Raw genomic sequence first — 20514 nt, forward strand, 5'->3', positions numbered from 1 at the left:
CGATCATGACCTTGATAATATATTTACTATTCAAGCAGGAAGCGAAGTTACAAGGAATGCAAACTTAGAGGAATACTACCCCGACATGTAGATTTTAAAGTGCTTAGCAAAATATGCCACAGCGATAACTTAGTTAGCCCTTGAACTCTCCTGCTTGCTCTGTTTTCAGCTTTAGCGGCAACACACGCAGGTGACTGCAAACATCGCTATGGATCGCTTCCTTTTGCTGATCGCACGCCTTCGTCACAGGCATAATGCGTACAGCATACTTTGGCGAACACACGGGAAAAAATCTGTCCCTAACGCGAAAAAGCTCGATACTTCGTCTTCGCAACTTTCAGCTACGGTGGGCGCCGCCAGGCGGCAACCGGTGAAATCCACGGTGAAAGTCCCGTAAGCGCCCAACGCGAGGCGGCCCACCGTCCTGTATTTACATCCATTCCTGATTGTACCTCTGACTTCATGCCACACTCAGATTTTCCCAAATGTAAGCCCGGGACCATCACCCCCTTCCACAGCCCTCGAAGCACCTCGTACCTATTGTATCCCATAAAGCTCGGTGCTTCATAATTGCAGCATTCCTCTTTCCCTTTGCTACCGATGCTTTCTCTTGTACCTATATATCTATCCCCCTCATTTACCATACTACGCGGTACTTTTACTCGCTTACCCTCGGTATTTTTTGGCCCTGTATAAAGACCACATGGTCTTCGTGATCATTGAATACAATCAATCCCACAATTTTGTTGCACTAAATCCTAGTCCGCACCAGGTCAAGTGGCGCCAGCTATGAAGATTAGACTAGAAACTAACAAAACGCGTAATCTATGTCTCCGAGCATTTGGAAGCGCCCATCTCGACTTGTTAAAGGGACACTGAAGCACTTTGTGAAAAAGATGACTTTGGAATGTGTAATTATAGTTTGATCCTTGCTGAATACGAAAACCAATGTAAGAGTTCACAGAAGTGAACGCAAATGGCATTTCTTGGCAAAAAAAAGAGCGGCTGCAGCCGCAGGGCTTTTTGAACTGCTGAGCGAAGGCGGTGACGTAGTCGTCAACTTCGGTATGCCGCGTCATCGGCGCCATCAGCTCTGTAAAAGCATGGCCTTCGCGATCAGTTTCCACCAAAGCGCGCAGCCAGAAGTAGTCACGGAGGCTACGGCTCCGCCAAAAATAACAGGTGGCCCATCGAGCGCCGCGAGCGCGTCGCCCGTACTGCTCGAGTTGCTCGCGGCCGCCGCTAGGTTCGCGACGAGTTTTTGGGCCGAAAGCCGCGCATTGCAAGCTCTCGCTGGGCTGTAAAAACCGGTTTCTCTTGCTAATTTTGTGGCTTTCAACGGTTGTTTGTGCTTTTACTAGCTTGTAGTGGCTGTCTGCCAGCTTCGACCGCAAGAGTGAGAGCGCCAGGCTGTATGAACCTTAAAATCTTTTAATCGGCGCGGGTAGTTCCGATATGACTGTCACGGGGTGACGATTGCAAGAGACGCGCGTGTATTTTTTTTTTTCGAAAGCGTGCAAAATTCTACCGGCGAGTGTATAGAGTAAAAAAAAAAAAACATTTGGTTTTGACGCTATCGTATGTATGTCGGAAAACAGTAGGTGGCGGTCTTTCCGTGGAATTGCATTTCTGCACAACTGCAGTCGCTTTTCGTCTTTCGGCGAGGAGAGAAGACACAGCTTTTCTTTGCACGTTTTGTAGCTAGATTTGCAATTTCGAGCGAAGCATTTTCGTCCGATGGTGGCCGCCGCATCAGCGGCACAGATCGAGCCATCGTGGTTTCAGCCATGGTTCCAGCTTACAAAGTGAGCGGAAACACCGATGCGGTCGCGCGCGTTGGTTTGACAGAGCGCAACAAACGCGACGCATCAGAGCGGATCTCAAGACGTGGGATTACCTAATCACGACCACAGTGATCTGGCCGTGATCATGACTCGAAGGCTGATTGCGACTTTGCGACGCTGGTTGCGTCACATAGGGACGCTCTTGCTCTTCGGACGCTTGCATCCACGGACGCCTCCGCATTTATCGAAGAGACCAAGCAGAAAGGAAGAGACGCGGCTGCAACGCTGGTTGCGTTGCATGCTTTCATTAGTGGCGCGTCCGTTCTAAGCGACGGCAACTCTTCAGTGTTGCTCTAGGCCTCTCTGGTGTATAATACACCGCGGATCTCTTTCTCTAAAGTTAACGATGTAATTGCAGTTTAAATGCTCGCGACGCACACTGGTCACCTGCTTTCAAATGCGCCGGAGCGGAGATATTGCCCAGAGTATACCTTCTGCCACCTTGCGGAAAAGCGGCGGCAACTCGAGCACCTCCGTTACACGCGCGGCGCATTGGCGGAGCGCCGCGTCGTGCCACCTGTTATTCTACCACCGTGGCCAAAACTACCGACGATGACGTAGTTCCAGTCACGCCCGCACTTCGGGCGCGTTCGCGTGGGCGGAGCAAGACGAACTTTTCTTTCGCGTATTTTTAAAGCTCCTGATGCCAGAACAGCGAAAAAAATTACGCCATCGTCGACAATAATGTTGGTCCTTGTTAACAACAAAGTTTTACCGAATTGTAAAACCACTTCAGTATCCCTTTAAGCTTACAGCATCGATTTAAATTTTACTATGGCTCTCAAAAACGGCGCCGAATCGGGACGAATACATTGCTGTCGTGAGCGGTACGAAGCTTTAGGACATGAATCTAAAGCAAATGGAAGCATCAGCTCGGAACTTACACGTTACAGAGCGCACGGCGGCTGCGGCGGCCACTTGATAGATTCGAAGTGGACGGCAACCGCTTTTGGCAGTGCTACCATGTTTTTCGGAGGCGCGAATGCCTCGCCGGCGAAGCTTGCCGTGCAAGTTGGACAGCTCTCGCGCGTGCGGCGACGCCGACGTTCTGCGGCACCGGCATGCTTGCCGCTATCGTGAGCGGACCATAACATCTGCCAACGGGCACGACGAGCGAACAGAGGAAGAGAACACAACTAGCACACGCAAAGCCGCAGGCACGGATGAAGAAAATGGCAGGTAGCACGGCACAAGCGCAAGGGCACAACCAGCCACCAGCCAACACAAACTCGTGACGTAGGTTTGTTTACGCATCCGCCGCGTTGATGTCGGCGTCGCGAAGCGCTCGCATCTCGCTCAGTCGCGTGGCATGCACTTTAAAATTGATTTTAAAGGGGTCATGAAGCACCCCTTGGGCTGATTGAAAAAACACATCCTGCGGAAAGCTGACACGGCTATGAACTGCTCTGCCAAATATTACAGTCGTGCGCGCCGCCTAATGGCCACAAGCGGAGCGCGAAGTTGCCGTTTCCCCAGGCACCCTCTTTTCAAACAGAGGCCGGTTCTCACTCTCGTCGGTGGGCGGGGCGTCTGTCCGCTGTACGTAGCAAGAGACATAGCATGCTTATTGGCCGATAGCCGACGTAAATCGAGAGCGGCGTTCGGATCAGATGCGCTTCTTGCCGCGGGGGTGCCACCACTTGCCGGCGCCGCACTCCTCAGTACCACGGTAGCCGCACTCGCGCAAGCGAATCACAGCGGAGAGCGATCGCGTTTCATGACGCGCGCTGGCGTAACTTCTTTCCCCCATGCTATCCCTCCCTGTCTAGCTTCCAGTGCGCTCGCCGGCACGAGAAAAGAGAGAAAGCGCTGGGAGCGTGCGCCAAACCCCCGTAACTCCGCTGATTCTTGACGGATTCGAGAAATTTTTGCGGCAATCGATTCGGGAGGCAGTACACTCCGATACTGAGGCCATTAGATCATTACTTGGAAAAGTGGTTCATGACCCCTTTAAATATGTTCTAGGCTATATTGGCCCTTGATATTTCGTAGACGTTGTGTACGCCTCCACATACATCTATTTCACTCATTATCTCGCCTTCGAAATTTTGTGTCAGTGCTCCTTTAAAGGGGCTCTGCAACACTTTTCTAAGTTATAATACAATAGTCTCACTATTAGCGCATGACGCCTCAGGAATAAACACCGCGAATTTTTTTTATAATCTGTCACGTACGGGCGGAGTTACAGGGATTTGCCGCGCGCTCCAAGCGCTTTCTCTCTGCTCTCGTACTGGCGAGCGCGCTGAAAGATACCCAGGGAGGGGGGGGGGGGGCGGACAAGGGGGTAAGAAGACGCGTCCGTTGGGTAGCGCGCGTGATGACATTCAGCACTTTGTTTTTTTCTTCCGTGCGCCTTACTTTCAGTGTGATCGAGAGCGAGCGTGGGCACGTGGCGGCATCCCGCGGTGGCCATAGTAACTATACGCAGCAAACGATGCTAAGAATTTTGGTGTATAGCATCATTTGTAGAGAGAAAAGGGAGCGATTTCTAGTCGACTTTCAGAATTAATTGTAAAATCCATGCCGCGTGCAACGCTATCATATTTGGCTGGCGTGTTCTCGAGAGCCTCGACTACCGATCGGCAGCGTTTTCTGACCATGCTCAAAAAATGCTGCAGGACCCCTTTAAACAGCTTCGCCGTTAAAAAGTGCGGGTTCGTTAAGTGCAATGCAAATCATGTCAGTGAATTTCCATAAAGATTTCTACCCACCCTCCTTTCAAAGAGCGGCTGCTTGCCCATTTCATCATAGTGGGTAATCGCCACGGGATTAGGAGCAAGCAAGCTCGTGGCTCAACATCACGCGGTTCATTGACTTAATCGCTCGTGCTTGCTGGGCTCGTGACGAGATCGTTCCACGTCTGCCATCGGAATCTGCCAGCCAGGACCAGTGCTCCCGGAGCACCGCCGCCATCAGAACATGGCAACGGCCACTGCTGCCACGCACGACAAGAGGAAGAACTTCAAGGCCAAGCCGTTCCTTGACTCGACAAGCTGTGGTCCAGGCAGCTCACCACGCAACATAAAGGCAAGCCTTGAAGAACTTTTCGCTCTTACCATGGCGGCGCAAGAAGCTGACAGAGGCGAGCATCGGTGCGACGTTCCCGTCTATGCGACCGGAAAGATTCAGGCAACTCCGGGCACAACGCCGAGTGATCTCTGCGAAGCCGAGTCGTCGTCACGTATCAAGCCTTTGGATAAGAACGTCCGCGATGCAAGCACTCCCCGAATCGATCAATGGCTCTCACCGAATTGGATGCGTCGGACATCGTGAGGCAGCTGCGACAAGTGCTTGTTGCAAGCGAATGGCACGAGTCCTCTAACCACGACTTGTTAGAAACGTTCGGCAATACGCTGTGATATTAAATGTTGCGAACGTACATAGTTCTCTTCCGCTGATCTTTTTTGTTGGACATAAATTCCTGAAATAAATTGACTGTTTGCTGGCTATAATTATTTCTTTAAAACTAAATGAAGACGGCAAGGACTTGTAGGCGGTCGGTTGAGGCCGTCCGACATGTGTGGCTAGTGGCAATAAGCAGCAGAGCCTAGCCAGCGGAGCCGCATACCGTCGTTTGGGGCTCAGTAGTAGGTTCCTAATTTATGCTGCCTCGACAACTGACCCGGTAGCTTGGAGCGTTCGTTTCTCTCTTCATCCTGTCTATCGCATAGTTAGCCCATACACACGGGACGTCTTTACAGGGAACTTGGTAAGCGAGACAACGCGCAAAAATATCACACCCTGGCCACATAGCTTGTAGCGTGCCCCTGTTGGCACTAAAACACAGATGATAACCCCGTTTTCTTTTCGATAGCTTTGAAGACGGTTCCAAGTTTGCCGTCTGCATCCCAGGTCAGTGGGCTTGGGCTGATGATCACCGTTGCGAAAAGCTGGTGCACAAACAAAATTTCAAAAAAAAATATTTCTCGAGTTTAAAAATTAATACCCGCTTGTAATTTCGCACATGTTTAGCTAATACGTAGAGCTTTCTAATAAGGTATAATGCATATGTTTAGTCTGACCACCAAAGTGAGTTTTCTGACTTGAATACAGGGCTTTTTTTTAAGTGAAATTCGCAATTTTCTTCCAGACGATCTGCTATACCTTCAGCGCTTAAATTATTTTTCTTTTGTAGCATGCTGAACAGGCCACCAATACATATATTATTTGAGCCCTTTAAATTTGTTCTGTTCCTGGAAAAAAATGTCAAATTTCGGGACTTTGTTCAATTTTGCTCCTGCCATAAGCCCTCGAAGAATACATATAGATAAAAAAGTCAATATTTTTACAGTTACATCAGTTCATTAGCTTGCCGCAAACACCATTTTATCAAGTACACAACACAAACGGCCTTTGAAAAAAATTGTTGTTAGATGCCCTCTAGCTCATTCAGCGCAAAGCTACAAACTCTCACAAATAGGCGGGAAAACTTTTCGTAGCAGAAATAAGCGAGCATGGGAAGTCTATATGGTGTTACGCAATCAAAGTTGCACGTAACGCGTTACAAGTAATCGATTACTTGTAATCAGTGTGTCGGAACGGAACAAAAACCAAAAACGAAAAACGAAAAAAAAAAGCGATATTTTTGACCGGAACGAAAACGTAACCGAAATTTTATGTATTATTACAGCGAAACCTGTTATGAGATCATTTCACCGGCCGTTTTTGGCGCCGTAGTTGTCCGCCGCCGCCGCCGCCACCTCCGGTGTCCGTAACCACTATCGCTCGAAATAAGAAAAACGAAATGAGAAAAAAATTCCAGGATGGAACGAGGTTCGAACCTGGGCCCTCTGCGTGGGAGCTGTTACAAAGCAGATGCGAGGGTCCTGGGACAGCTGTCCTCAAAGGAGTCTTCCCGCTTCTTGGACCCCCCCCCCCCTCATTTCGGAGAACGGATTTGTCACCTACACCTGCCGTCTTTTCCCCGAACTGGGCGCTGGAAGGTGGCAGCTACGAGCGGGTCTCCTCCGAGGAACGCGTATTTGCCACGAGTTTGTTTTTGGTGAAAGCTGGTGCCTTTGTTCGTAAAAGGATTTTCAGTTCCCCGAAGTGGCATTGCCCCCCCCCCCCCCTTTTCTTCCGAACTGGTCGGACGTGGAGAGTGAGAGTGCAGTGGTCCCTGGCATTGCTATCCTGGGGACGGTGACCTATGTGTCGAAGAAACGGACCATCCAAGGGCATGCACGTTCACAGGTATGCACGTTTGTGATTGGACATTAGCAGTTAAGGAGTTTCCCTATCTTGGGAATGAAGCGTATTTAAGGAGCAGCAGAGCGTCTGCTCGGCACGGATCGGTCGGACTAGATGTCGTTCTGACGATCCTGTCCTCTATGATGTTGTAAATAAACGTCCGCTAAGTTTTCCTCAACGCCGGTCTCTCTTCCTCGGCTTCCTGCTGTTCTGGACATCCCTGGGCCTGCGGTACGACTCCCGCCAGTCAGCTCCACGCTACCCCCTGAGTCCGCGTCGACCAACGACGCCGCTCGTAACAGAGCTCAGTATTCAACCTCTGAGCCATGCCGGTGCTTGAAACTGCTTTGCAAAAAGGTCCTATACAGGCTTCATGTCGGGAAGGAACAACATTAACATATGCAATATAGCGTGGTAGAAGAGCAAAATAAACACCGAGCGTCGCACAACGCGAATTCTGTAATCAGGAGTCACATAATGCAAATTGCGCAACGAGAAAGTTGTTGAATGTTTCTTCCAACCCATTACAAAGGACTCCGCCATAATTCTTCATCGTCATCAGGCACAACATCAACAAAGTGCGCATAATGTCTTACATGCGTTTAGCAGGTACCACGGCTCTCCGTAGAATGACGAAAAATGGCATAATGCCTGCTTTCCTACTTCTCAAAAATTACAATGATTTATAGCATAGTGGGTCGCGAGTGCAGTTGTATTAGTTGTCAAGGAGGCCCATAAGCGCATCATCCATTTCCTCGGGGTCTCAGTAAAGTTCTTCGCCCCCCCCCCCCCCCCTACCTCTCTCTCCCACGTCAACGTATGTTATACAGCATGGCGGGAGAGGGACATAGCGACCGGGCGTCACCTAATGCAAATTACATAACTGGTGGGCCGTTTAAAGCTTCCAACCCATTACAAAGGGTTGAGCCATAATTCTTCATCGTAATCAGTCCTCGCGTCAACAAAGTGCACATAATGCTTACAGACGTGTAGCTGGTGCCTCGCTTCTCCGCAGAATGACGGATAATGGCTTAGTAGGTGCTTCCGAACTTCACAAAAATTGTGATTTATGGCGTAGTGGGTACCTTGCTAGTTTACTTGTATTAGTAGCCCCAAGAGAGCTTACAACGGTGCTTTAGAAACGCCGCTCTCCCAGCTTTCGCTGTGACTGTGCTGCAGTCTCAGCGCAGGCCTGGCGTTTTTTTTCGTTCCGGAGTGAAACCAAAATTTTTTCAATCGTTTTTCGGTTCACGAGAAAACTTGACAATCCGGAACAACTGAGGTCATGCAACGTGAGAAATTATGCATATCTCAGGGCACAGTATTAGGGCGTGCCTCAGGCAGGAATTCAAAAGCAAAGAGATGTTAAAATTGTGCGAAAAACGAAAACAGTGACAACCAGAGATGTTTATATTAACGCAAGTGAACTTTCGCGCGCCCGTCGCGCAGGCCAGCGTGGAGAGGACATTGTCGGCGCTGAAAATTGTTACAGAGAAAGCTGTTATGAGGTCACAACAGCCGATTTTGGCGCCATAGTTGTTCGCCGCCGTCGGCGTCCGTAACCGCTATCGCGTGCAATAAGAAAAAATGAAATGAGAAACGAATTTCTAGGATCGGATGAGATTTTAGCCAGCGCCCTCTCCTTGGTAGTCAGTATTCGGGAGAACGGGCGATCCCGCGGATCGCCCCCCGTGCACTTCTGCCACGCTGTTGCTTGTAACTCCTTCGCAAAGATACTCGATACAGGCGTCATGTGGGGCAAGGAATCGTGTTAACATAGGTAATATAGCGTGGCAGAAGAATAAAATAACCACCTGGCATCACACAATGCGAATTGCGCCACGAGTCAGTCATTGAATGCTTCCTACCGTTGCAAAGTGCTCAGCCATAATTATTCATCATTATCAGTCACAGCAAAAAGTGCACACAATGCCTTACAGATGTGCAGCGGGTACCACGATTCTCCGAAGAATGACGAAAAATGGTACAGTGGATGCTTCGATACCTTAGAAAAATTACGATGATTTATGGCGTAGTAGATACCTTGCATGTGTACTTGTATTAGTTGCCCCAAGAGAGTCTACAACGGGCTCAAGAAAGGCCACTCTTCCAGCTTTCGCTGTGACCGTGCTGCGTGTTCCGCGCACGCCTGGCGATTTTAGGGGAGAAGCTCCTTAGGGTGTGGGTCTGTCCCTCCTCTGTAGTATGTAGTAGTAGGTAGCCACCTCTAATTCTTGGAATGTTCACTAGATGGCGCTGTCGTAGCCACCTCTGGTATAGCGAAAAACCAGAGAAAAGGTAAAAGAAGGGAGAAGGCGCGTGTTGCAATTAGTTACATTAACATGCAGGGTGGCAGAAAAAAGGCAAAATGGTTAGAGATTGAGGGACAGTTAAACAAGGAACAGATAGATGTTTATGCGGTTACAGAAACACACCTTAGAGACTTGGAAGAGCCACCACATATTGACAATTATATTTGGGAAGGATGTAACAGGATCACATCAGAAAGGAGAGGTGGGGGTGTTGGAACGCTAATTCATAGCATAACAAAATGGGATAGAGTGAAACCGACGTGTTCAGAGCACCTCTGGGTTTCGGGCACAGTAGGTGGAAAGAAAACGTGGCTAGGTGTAGCTTACTTGTGGACGGGGAATAACTGCAGAGAAAAGAATCTGGAGATAGTGAAATGCATAAGCACCGATATTAAAGAATTGGTCATGATGCCGAAATAATCCTTCCAGGGGACATGAACGCTCACATTCATGACCTTGACGGATATTCAGACACCAATGGCAAGTTATTGCTAGATCTCTGCGAGCAACATAGTCTTGAGATAGTTAACGTGGGGCCTAAGTGTGAGGGGCAGATCACGTGGGAAGTCGGAAACAGGCAATCGAGCATTGAGTATTGTCTCATGACAGAAGGAATATATGACAAACTGAGAGAGATGAGAATAGACGAGGAAGGCATTAACAGCTTGGGTAGTGATCATAAACGCATAATATTACAAATGGGATATAAAACTGAAAATAAGAACATAGAATCAAAGTTTGGCAGCTTGTATCTAAATGACAAACAAATAACAAATATAGCCGCAAGAGTCGAGGAAAAAGTAGACGAACTACCAGGCAAAAACTGGAAGTATAGTGAGCTGCTACATGTAATCACGAAAGAAATGGAAAAAGAGAAGAAATCTATTTGTTGGAAAGGAAAGAGAAAGCCAAAAAAATCACAGCATATCCACGGAGTGAATGATGATGAGTGGGCGAAGTTGCGGAGGTTCATCGGTAAACCGTGAATCTTCCGTGAATTCTGCCCAGTACATCATCACTGACGTGAGATCGGGCGCGTTTATACTAAAGGTTCGATGAGTTATGACGACTTGCAGCTCACTTTAATTTTACATGTACGCTGTGAATTTTTATTGTTTAGAAAACCGTTGCTTTAGAAAACATCTGGCGTCTTTCGTTAAGCAGCTGGCGTCTTTTCGTTTTGCTTTAGAAACATCTGGCGTTCTTTCGTTTTGCTTTTACAAAACATCTGGCGTCTCTCGTTGGTTTATTTCATCAATCAACGGCGTTTTGAACAAAATTTTTATTGTTTAATCACGCACAGGAGAAATCTCACCAGGCACTACCTTGGAGGTAAACAATGGCTGCTAATGGGAATGAGAGACAGAAGAAGTCGGCTTTTAGCTAACACTTACACTTCTACTTCTACTAACGTTTCCTACTGGAACATGCCAATGACTGCTAATGGAAAATGAGAGACAGAAGAATTCGGCTTTTAGTTAACGCGCACGCTGCGAATTTTTTATTGTTCAACAGCGCACAGGAAAATTTCCCACCGGCACCACCTTGGAGGTCAAAGCGTAAGACTGGTTACGCACTACGACTACTACGACTACGACTACGAGGGACGAACGGGTGCCGCCTTAAGGAGCTTCGCCCGTTGGTGGAACAAAGAAATCCGGGAGGCGATCGAGAAGCGACGTGAGGCACCACGGGAGCACAGACAGGCAAAAAAGGAGAAGCGGCCACAGAACGAAGTCAACCAAATATGGGAAATATATTTAGAGCAAAAATCCATTGTGCAGAAATTAGTCGAGGCAAAAATTAAAGGTGAAAGTGAACGCTGGATGACAGAGATTAGCGAAAAGAAGGCCGCACCCAGGATATTTTGGAGCCACCTAAAAGCACTAGGTAGGAAGTCTGTCATAATGCAACAGCGTTTGGTAGATGAATGAGGAAATCAATTGGAAGGGTATGAAGCGCTAGGTTACATCCGAAAGATAACAGCCGATTCGTTTAAAAAGGTCACCCAGGGGATTACCCAGCGGTGAGTAAAAGTACGCAAAGGAGTACAACTGACGAAGATGTAGTACTAGAGAATTTCAATTGGAAGAAGGCCGAAGGAAAAAACACAGCATATCCACGGAGTGAATGATGATGAGTGGGCGAAGCTGCGGAGGTTCATCGGTAAACCGTGAATCTTCCGTGAATTCTGCCCAGTACATCATCACCGACGTGAGATCGGGCACGTTTATACTAAAGGTTCGATGAGTTATGACGACTTGCAGCTCACTTTAATTTTACATGTACGCTGTGAATTTTCATTGTTTAGAAAACCATTGCTTTAGAAAACATCTGGCGTCTTTCGTTAGGCAGCTGGCGCCTTTTCGTTTTGCTTTAGAAACATCTGGCGTTCTTTCGTTTTGCTTTTACAAAACATCTGGCGTCTTTCGTTGGTTTATTTCATCAATCAACGGCGTTTTGAACAAAATTTTTATTGTTTAATCACGCACAGGAGAAATCTCACCAGGCACTACCTTGGAGGTAAACAATGGCTGCTAATGGCAATGAGACACAGAAGAAGTCGGCTTTTAGCTAACACTTACACTTCTACTTCTACTAACGTTTCCTACTGGAACATGCCAATGGCTGCTAATGGGGAATGAGAGACAGAAGAATTCGGCTTTTAGTTAACGCGCACGCTGCGAATTTTTTATTGTTCAACAAGGCACAGGAAAAATCTCCCACCGGCACCACCTTGGAGGTCAAAGCGTAAGACTGGTTACGCACTACGACTACTACGACTACGACTACGACGGACGAACGGGTGCCGCCTTAAGGAGCTTCGCCCCTAAAATTCCTAAGCGCAGTACTCCTGGCTTGGATGGGGTTCCCGTCAGCCTCATTAACGAACTGGGACATAACACTAAAGAAGCACTGCTGAAAGCCGTAGAAAAGTGCTTGCAGGAGAGGGAAATACCAGACAGTTGGCGAAAAAGTAGAATGAACTTAATCTATAAAGGCAAGGGAGAAAAGGATAGCATTCGCTCATATAGACCGCTAACCATTACATCGGTGCTATACATTTATTTTGGCGATGCAGGCAGTAAAATTAAAAATAGAAGCGTGGGTAGAACAAAATGATATTTTGGGAGAACTTCAGAATGGATTTCGAATCGACAGGCGGTTAGACGATAATCTGTTTGTTCTTACCCAGTGTATAGAAATATCGAAAATAGAAAACAGGCTCTTATACGTAGCTTATCTAGATATCACCGGGGTGTATGACAACGTTAATCAGGAAATTTTGTGGGATATATTGAAAGAAGTGGGCATAGGGGACGACTGTATACAGCTTTTGAGGGAAATATACCGAGAAAATACAGTTTGTATAGAATGGGAAGGAATAAGTAGCAAGGACAGCGTCCCCGCTGTTATTCATGCTGTACATGGTGAGGATGGAAAAAGCGCTAGAAGGTAGCAACATTGGATTTAATTTGTCACACAAACAGGTCGGCACGATGGTTGAGCAGAAGCTTCCAGGTCTATTTTATGCTGATGATATTGTCTTATTTGCGGACAGTCAAGATGATATACAGCGACTGGCAGATATATGCGGAAGGGAATATGAGGCTCTAGGACTAGGATTTAGTGCAACAAAATGTGGATTGATGGTATTCAATGATCACGAAGACCATGCGGTCTTCATACAGGGCCAAAAAATACCGAGGGTAAGCGAGTACAAGTACCTCGGAGTATGGGTAAATGAGGGGGATAGATATATGGAGGTATACAAGAGAAAGCATCGGTAGCAAAGGGAAAGAGGAATGCTGCAATTATGAAGCACAGAGCTTTATGGGGATACAATAGGTACGAGGTGCTTCGAGGGCTGTGGAAGGGTGTGATGGTCCCGGGGCTTACACTTGGGAACTCAGTGGTGTGCATGAAGTCAGAGGTACAATCAGGAATGGATGTAAATCAAAGGACGGTGGGCCGCCTCGCGTTGGGCGCTCACGGGAAGACGACAAATGAGGCTGTAAAGGGTGATATGGGATGGACAGGCTTTGAAGTGAGGGAAGCTCAGAGCAAAATGAGATTCGAAGAGAGGCTGAGGAAAATGAAGAAGAGTAGATGGGCAGAGAAGGTTTTCAGGTATTTGTATAGAAAAAGCGTTGACACGCAGTGGAAAACTAGGAGGCTCACCAGTAAATATACGGCTAGCAGTGCGGGCGATATGGCAACAAGGAGCATTAAGCGGAAGGTCAGAGAGGCGGATGGAAAAGAAGCCGGCTCTGAGTAACTACCGAAAGGGAAAAAACGAAATAAGGAGGGAAAGGTTTTATGATAATTCAAGGGGAAGCGCTTTACTGTTTGAAGCAAGGTCGGGCTGCCTTAGAACGCGTAGTTATAAAGCGAGATTCAGTAACGAAGAACAACAATGTACATGCTGCGGGGGAACTAAGGAAACGATGGAACATGTACTGATTGAATGTGGCGATATTCACCCAGGTATACCTGTGGGCACGAGTCTACATGAAGCCTTGGGTTTTAGGGACAACAGTGGAAAGCTGAACACGTCCGCGATAGAAATAAGAGACGGTTAAAGTATTGGTGGCAGAAAAGTAGAGATAAAGTACAAAAATAAATAATGGGGAAAAAAACTAAGGTCATTCTGCCTTAAGAGGCAGAGAGATAGACCGTGAATTTATAATTTTTTGGGTATAATAACAGATTTAATCAATGTAGATAAGGTATTAGGCCAGCATGAAACAAGGAAGTTTTTTTTTTCTTTTTTCTTCGTGCATGGTGGCAGACATGTCACCGCCCCGTTATAAAGGGGACGCTCATAGCATCCATCCTTCCATCCATCCTGCTTCTCAGAAAGATCCCTAGATGGTGCGGAGGCGCTCGCTGCGTTGCAGATGCGTGCTCTAGTCCTATATTCTTGTTCTCATCTCCGTTCTTGTCCACCACTCCTTATCCGCCATATACGTCGCATCGCTTTAAAGTGCCCTTGAAACACCAATAGACGCTCGCGTGCTCCTCCACGTGCCTCTCCGCTATCCCCAGCGGCCATCGTGACGTCGTCTGTCCGATTAAGTGACGTCACGAGCAAGACGTTGTCGAGTGGGCGAACAAGAACCCGTTTATCTGCTAGCAGCTGCGCGCGCTTCCTGCTCTTCCTCCTCGCACGGCGACGAGGAGCACTCGAAGAGGTGGAGAGGCGAGCCGAAGCAGGGGCGTAGCCAAGGGGGGGGGGGGTTCAAGAACAACCCCCCCCCCCGAAATTTTTCAGTTTTGCTTGCGTATATATACACGCACACATACAAACGCACGCACGAACATACATAAAGTATGGTTGAACCCCCCCCCCCCCCCGAAAAAAATTCTGGCTACGCCCCTGAGCCGAAGAAAGCAGCGTAGCGAATGAAAGAGCGAAACGAGCAATGGCCGCGTTTCGATTATCGAACGCGCGTAACTGCACTATCGTTCGAAGTGGGACTCGTGCACAACTGCAACGCAACAACTAAATTTTGACCTCTGGGTTAGAGTGTACTGGGTGGTTCAGGGGCCCTTTAACATGCAAAACGAAGACAGTAACGAACACAAGAACAGCATAATTCAGAGACGACAAAGACTGGCAGTGGCACAATGTTTACGCATACTTAGAGAAACACAAACAACATTTACTACAGCAAAGTGATCGTCCATAGTTAGAAAACTGCATGGTGTTTCTACGAAACACTTATTCCTCTATTTGTTCCTCGGAATTTTTCGTTTATGCGTGTGTGTGTGTGTGTAATGAGTAATATGTAAACTTCGATTAGGTCTACACTGTACGACCAAGCGATATCGGCTTTATTATAGCTGCTCCATAATTTTCATTATTGTTGCGCTCTTTTGGGGCTAGCCAGACTCGCTTACTCTTAAATGTCTTTCGAAGTTTGGCCAGTCACTACCAATGAGCATGCGTCGTTGCCGTTAAGATTATGAAGAGAATCGTAATCATCATTACCCTCGCAAGAAAAATGAACTGGAACAATGAAAAGAAGAAGACGAAGAAGAAAAAGAAGCTTCGCCCACGCGCTGTTTTAAACCTCGTTTGTCCTGTGTATTTGTAGATATATTTAGTATATAAACGATTTCATTTATATAACAAGGCACGATTCGTTTTATGGCCGATCCCCGGCGGTGGGTTGCGCCAGTTTACTAAGGACCAACCAACCAACCAAGCCAACCGAGAACGTCGTTGAAGATCTTTCTTGTCGGACGGTCCTTAAAAGACATGGAAGGAAAAACACAAGAAGGTGCGGAGTCCCAATCTTTAAGGCCCTCCAAGAAGCCGAAGCCCTCGGCGAATCGAGTGCAGAAGGAATCCTGAGCAAGGAACACTCCGCCGCCGTGACCAAGGAAGCATCCAGGAAAAAAGCAGGCGGCCACGTCCAAGCGTCCTGAAAGGGAAGTCGTTTCTTCCGCAACAGCAGGCCTGTCAACTACTAGTATATGGCTAATTATTTTTTGCTAATTCAGTGAAATGTGCTTATTGCAAAATTCCCCAGTCCGGCCAAGGTTGTCATAAAGAATCATCATTAGTCCCAGCGCCGTATCTGCCTGTCTCTGCTTTTTAACCCTTTGTATCCCAGCATCCACATATGTGGACAAAGAATATCCGTGAGGTGGGATCAGGCTAGCCAACGAATTACCTTCATTATGGTAAGGAGTGATGATTATGATGATTAATTCGTTGAAACAGAGCCGTCGGCGAGCAAAGTTCCCATCTACGATGAAGAAGGACGATGGACCTAGTGTAACTGGTGTTCCCAGCGTCCACATATGTGGCCACTTGTTTTCTTCTAGAACTAAAGCTAAATTTTCCAGGTTTCTGGGTTGTTCCCACTTTCGCATGTATTGTTATTGCATATACGCAAAAAAAAATATTTACTTGTGCAATTAAATCTTACCTCTTTGCGTGGGAGGCCTAGGACAAGACACTGAAATTGCTGGTTCTTAATAAAGTTTACTCCTCCTCCTCCTTGTGCAATTAGATTGGCTGTGAGATACAAAGGGTTAATTAGATTGTCACGAGTAACCTGGGACAACCTGTGAAAGCCCCTCTTGGGAGCATTGTCATTCATAGACGGAAGGTTGATGGGGACCACTGTCCTTGTATTACATGAGGCGGGGCGGCAGCGTGTCGTTCGGTCCTCCATGGAATGCCACGATAGCGCCGCTACAACTGGAAGCTAGCTTCTCCGCACTTAGAGCACACGTGAGGATAAGGTCGCTTCAAGAACAACCCTTGTTTTCTGGAGACATATCGACGAGCGCTAGGAATCGGGAAAAATGTGGAAACTTTCAGAGTAAGACGGACGAGTGAAAAGCCTGCGAAATCGGTCCTGGGTGCGGGAAGGCAGGAATCTCGGAGTTAAGCTTAAAGGAACACTAAATATACTTTATTTTCGTATTATAGAAAGGAACAATGGGTAGATCAGCGCTCAGAATCGTACAATAGTGTGACGCAGATACCCTCTGAACACCGAGGAATACTTACACCGGGTGCGTAACGCACCTGGTGCATAAGATATTCCACTAAGTTGTGATAGAGAAGAAGAATAACTTTTATTGGGGGAAAGGGTCTAGGAGCTAGATTGGTGGGGCCCTATGTCCAGGGCTCCACTGGCTTGTGCCGCCAGCCGGACATGGTCCAGAAGCGCTAGTTGCACCTCCGGGTCCGAGCTAGCGAGGAATGCCTCCCATTGCTCCAAAGAGTTTTCTACGCTGTACTTATGCTGTAGGCAGTTAAGGTTATTTGGCCTTTTACTGCAACCCCATGAGATATGGTAGAGGGCTGGTGGCGAGTCGCGACACCACGGACAATCGCGCCCATACAACGTCGGAAAAATTTTGTGTAATCGCAACAAATTTGGACAGACCCCTGTTTGAACTCACCTAGCTAGCTCGCTCCTATTTGTACATTTTGTAGTTTCTTTTCTATCAATAAGTTGTTACCGTTAATTGTGTTTCGTAACAGAGGTAGTAAAAACTGCAGCACAGGTTTTCCCCATTAGTACTGACATACTTTACTTACCAGTCTAGAGGTTTGCCTGTACATTTTGTTTTGTTTGTTTTCAGTACAGCTCGTGATTCTGCCATGTTATAATTATTGTTAATATATTCAGTAATATATTATCAACTAGCCCAACTTTGTGTTTTCTGGAACATTGTCAGTGTATATGGAATTAACCTAAATAGTGCAGCGTTTATTAAAAAAAGGCCACTGAAAAAGGTATGTACGGCGCATTTGACATTGCATAAACTACGCGCTTTTGAAAAGGCGCCACTTGGTAATATTTTTATTGGTGGTCATTGCTTGAACGGGCAATGCGAAATATCTATTTTGTAAAAACGTGCCCTGTACAGAAGCGTGCCGACTGATAGGGTACACAAAAGAATTTTTTTAGTACAATACCAATCGTTTTACAGAGTTTACTCTTCATACTCGTTACGGGTTTATCACATATCATGTGTTCGTCAAGGTAGATTTATACCAGTTTGGGTCTGTTAACCCTTGTTACTAGCTTATGAACCTTCATTTCTCAGAAAAGATAAAGTCGCGCCATGTGCATAGATTACAAATTTAGCTTTGCTATCAATGTTTGGGATATAGTAAATAGAGAGTGTAAACAGAAGAGGTCACAAAGTGCTTCCCTATGAGGTACTGCATCTGAGAATTCACCTGCAAATATTATGATCCGAGTTCCACGTTGTAGATAGGATAAGGTTCAAAAACTTGCTATGCCTCCAGTACCATAAAATTCCGACATTCTTAACAAAACGTTGCGGTTGACGAAGTGAACGACTTTGGAGAAGTCTAAAAATAGGCCGTGTGCCACTTTGTGACATTGAGTTTTGTAATGCAACCTCATGAGCAAAAAGAGCAAGCTTCGTCGATATGATTTTACGAAAAAGTATTGAGTCGGAAGTATAAGATTATGAAGGTCAACGAATGGCACCTTCGGCGTCGCACTTTGACCTTTTATTTCTGAGAGCGGGGGCAAGGAGGGCAAGTGTGCCCTTACCACTCTTCCTTTCAGTAAATATGGCTATGCAAGCGGCGGAACCTGACACTTGTATTGACTAGATTTGGACTGGTATAACAACAAAGTTTTCCGTTCTTTTTTTTTCTGTCTCGTATAAGCCAATTGCTGTTAATGATCGGTCGAAGTCTTCTGCGTCATGCCCACAGCGCCTGTTCGTAACGCAATGCAACGAAAGGAGCTAAAACGTCCCATCTCGCAATGACTCCCCGCGTATTGTTAGGTAGAAGATCAAGGTACTAAATTATTTTTGATACTGCCTTTCCTCGCCATTACTTCTTCGCTCTTGGTTATTACTTGTTGGTCGGCGCTAAAATAGCTTGCCTGTCATGCAACGTCACCAAACCAGGAAACTTACGATGTCAGAATTACGAGTACGCACTAAACTGCGCATTAGTGTTAATATGTCGAGCAAAACTGTATTTGTTTCTTCTTGTTCCGAACGAAAGAGAAGATGGCATCGCGACAATGGTTTAGCAGAGGCTATTCGTAGCAGGCATGGATTTATTTGCGCATAATTTCAGGGCTTGTATAACGTCGTTGAACCGTTCGTGCGCATATACGGCATTGCTCTGTAAACTCTTCTTGTTGAGGATGCGTTTTTTTTATCGCCCTAATCCAAGCTACTAAGGTCGTTGCAAGCTACAGTATGATCAGCCAGGCGAATAAGATTAATTCAGAAACACAGGCGGAATCTTCATTCACCGCTTTTCCGCGTCAGCTCTGCCCAAGTAACACTCGGCGCATCTGCGCGCTCATTGACTCACTTCAGCCAAGGGGATAGGGCAGGCAATGCTGTACATTTTTGAAGAAAAAGCAGAGGCATTTCTTGTGAACTGCAGTAACATTAATTGACTGAAATCTTCATAAATGCTGCTAGTTCCTGCCCTAGCTTGCGTCGGCGGTGACGCAAGTTTGATTGCATGTAGAACGGAATAAACACAGGATGGAAGACTCTGACGCCTGAGAGCCCCTGCTCAGCTATAGCCTCCTCCACAATGCAAGAGCGCAAGGTATCAAAGCGTTTCATAGATGACTCGCCCCGCAGAGAACCTACGGTGCATCGTGGAGAGGCACGGAAGTCAATCTTCACTGCAGAAGCTTGGGATACATATAAATTTCATTATCTTATTTTGTGATAGTTGTGTCGAACGAAAACTTTGCCATTGTTGTTGGTTTGCCACTGTGCTGCCAGCAGTGAACACTCAGAAAAGTAGGGGGGCACAGCCCCCCCCCCTCCCCCGACTTTTGGGAGTAGGGGGGCAGCGCCCCTCGTCCCCCCGGTAGATACGCCTATGAATTGCCCCACTGCTGTGTGCTATAGGTGTTGTTCTTGCAATAATAATGTGTCAACTGTTGCAACAGAGACGTGGTCACCATGCTGTATCTTTCTTTCAGCAAGAGGTGAATAAATACACGTGTTAACAGAAATGAGGAAACATATCGTAATTGGCTTTACAGAAGACCAGACAACATTAAAAGAGAGAAAACCAGTTTATCCTCTCGGGCAATGAAAGTAATCAAGGTAAGCAAAACATCTCTCAAAACAGCCATCACTACACAATTTCCTTCTTAAATAATTCCTTTATCTCACAGAAAGTCGAGCTTTCTACAACACACAGATACAAATCAAGAACTTCCATGACATTCTCTCAATGAAGGGTTTTAACAGTTGCCAGCATGAAGAAATTCAAATCAAACACGGCAATTGCACAACCCGTCAAAGCAAATATGGTCCACCAGATGTAAGTTATGAGACAGGCACGTCGATGAATGGTTTGATAGCAAAGTTCGTAACTAGAGCGGTTCAATTGAAGGTGTGGATGTCTTGCTACGCACTGGAATGCGAAGCCGCTTTCTGGGACGCTTGATTGGTGGCGCTAACACCCGGCGCCTTTCTGCAGTGGCTGATGCGTCTAGTCGCAACAAGAAACCATATGCTGCATGGCTAGTGGTCAGGTCTTTAACTTCCGTGACAATTCTGTCCACAAGGCCCACGTAGCCAGGAACGTCCTTGGCCAGCTCGTGGACTTGCCTCAGCGATGAGACTAGAGCCTGGTAACTTTGTTCCTGCACATTTTTCCTGACTGT

At 46.8% G+C, this 20514-nt stretch overlaps 1 protein-coding gene and 1 long non-coding RNA gene across 9 annotated transcripts in view; one reads left to right on the forward strand and one right to left on the reverse strand.

Moving 5' to 3' along the window:
- The window catches only part of LOC119383764 (uncharacterized), a 144576-nt gene that overhangs the window by 63623 nt on the left and 60439 nt on the right, over window positions 1–20514 (reverse strand). Inside the window, exon 6 of one of the 8 annotated variants that reach the window (XM_037652065.2) lies at window positions 19988–20493. The exons of 6 other annotated variants lie outside the window; for them this stretch is intronic. In XM_037652065.2, the coding sequence (XP_037507993.1) occupies window positions 20221–20493 (273 nt within the window). In that variant the 3' untranslated portion in view covers window positions 19988–20220. Of the gene's footprint in view, window positions 1–19987; window positions 20494–20514 lie in introns of those variants that run through there. One more of the 8 variants, XM_049412666.1, reaches the window with a different exon arrangement.
- The window catches only part of LOC125757235 (uncharacterized), an 83979-nt gene that overhangs the window by 59235 nt on the left and 4230 nt on the right, over window positions 1–20514 (forward strand). The window contains exon 2 of the long non-coding RNA XR_007415160.1: window positions 20241–20382. This is a non-coding gene — a long non-coding RNA (uncharacterized LOC125757235). The remainder of the gene's footprint in view (window positions 1–20240; window positions 20383–20514) is intronic.

Source organism: Rhipicephalus sanguineus, chromosome 2 (assembly GCF_013339695.2).
Source record: "Rhipicephalus sanguineus isolate Rsan-2018 chromosome 2, BIME_Rsan_1.4, whole genome shotgun sequence".
NCBI lineage: Eukaryota > Metazoa > Arthropoda > Arachnida > Ixodida > Ixodidae > Rhipicephalus > Rhipicephalus sanguineus.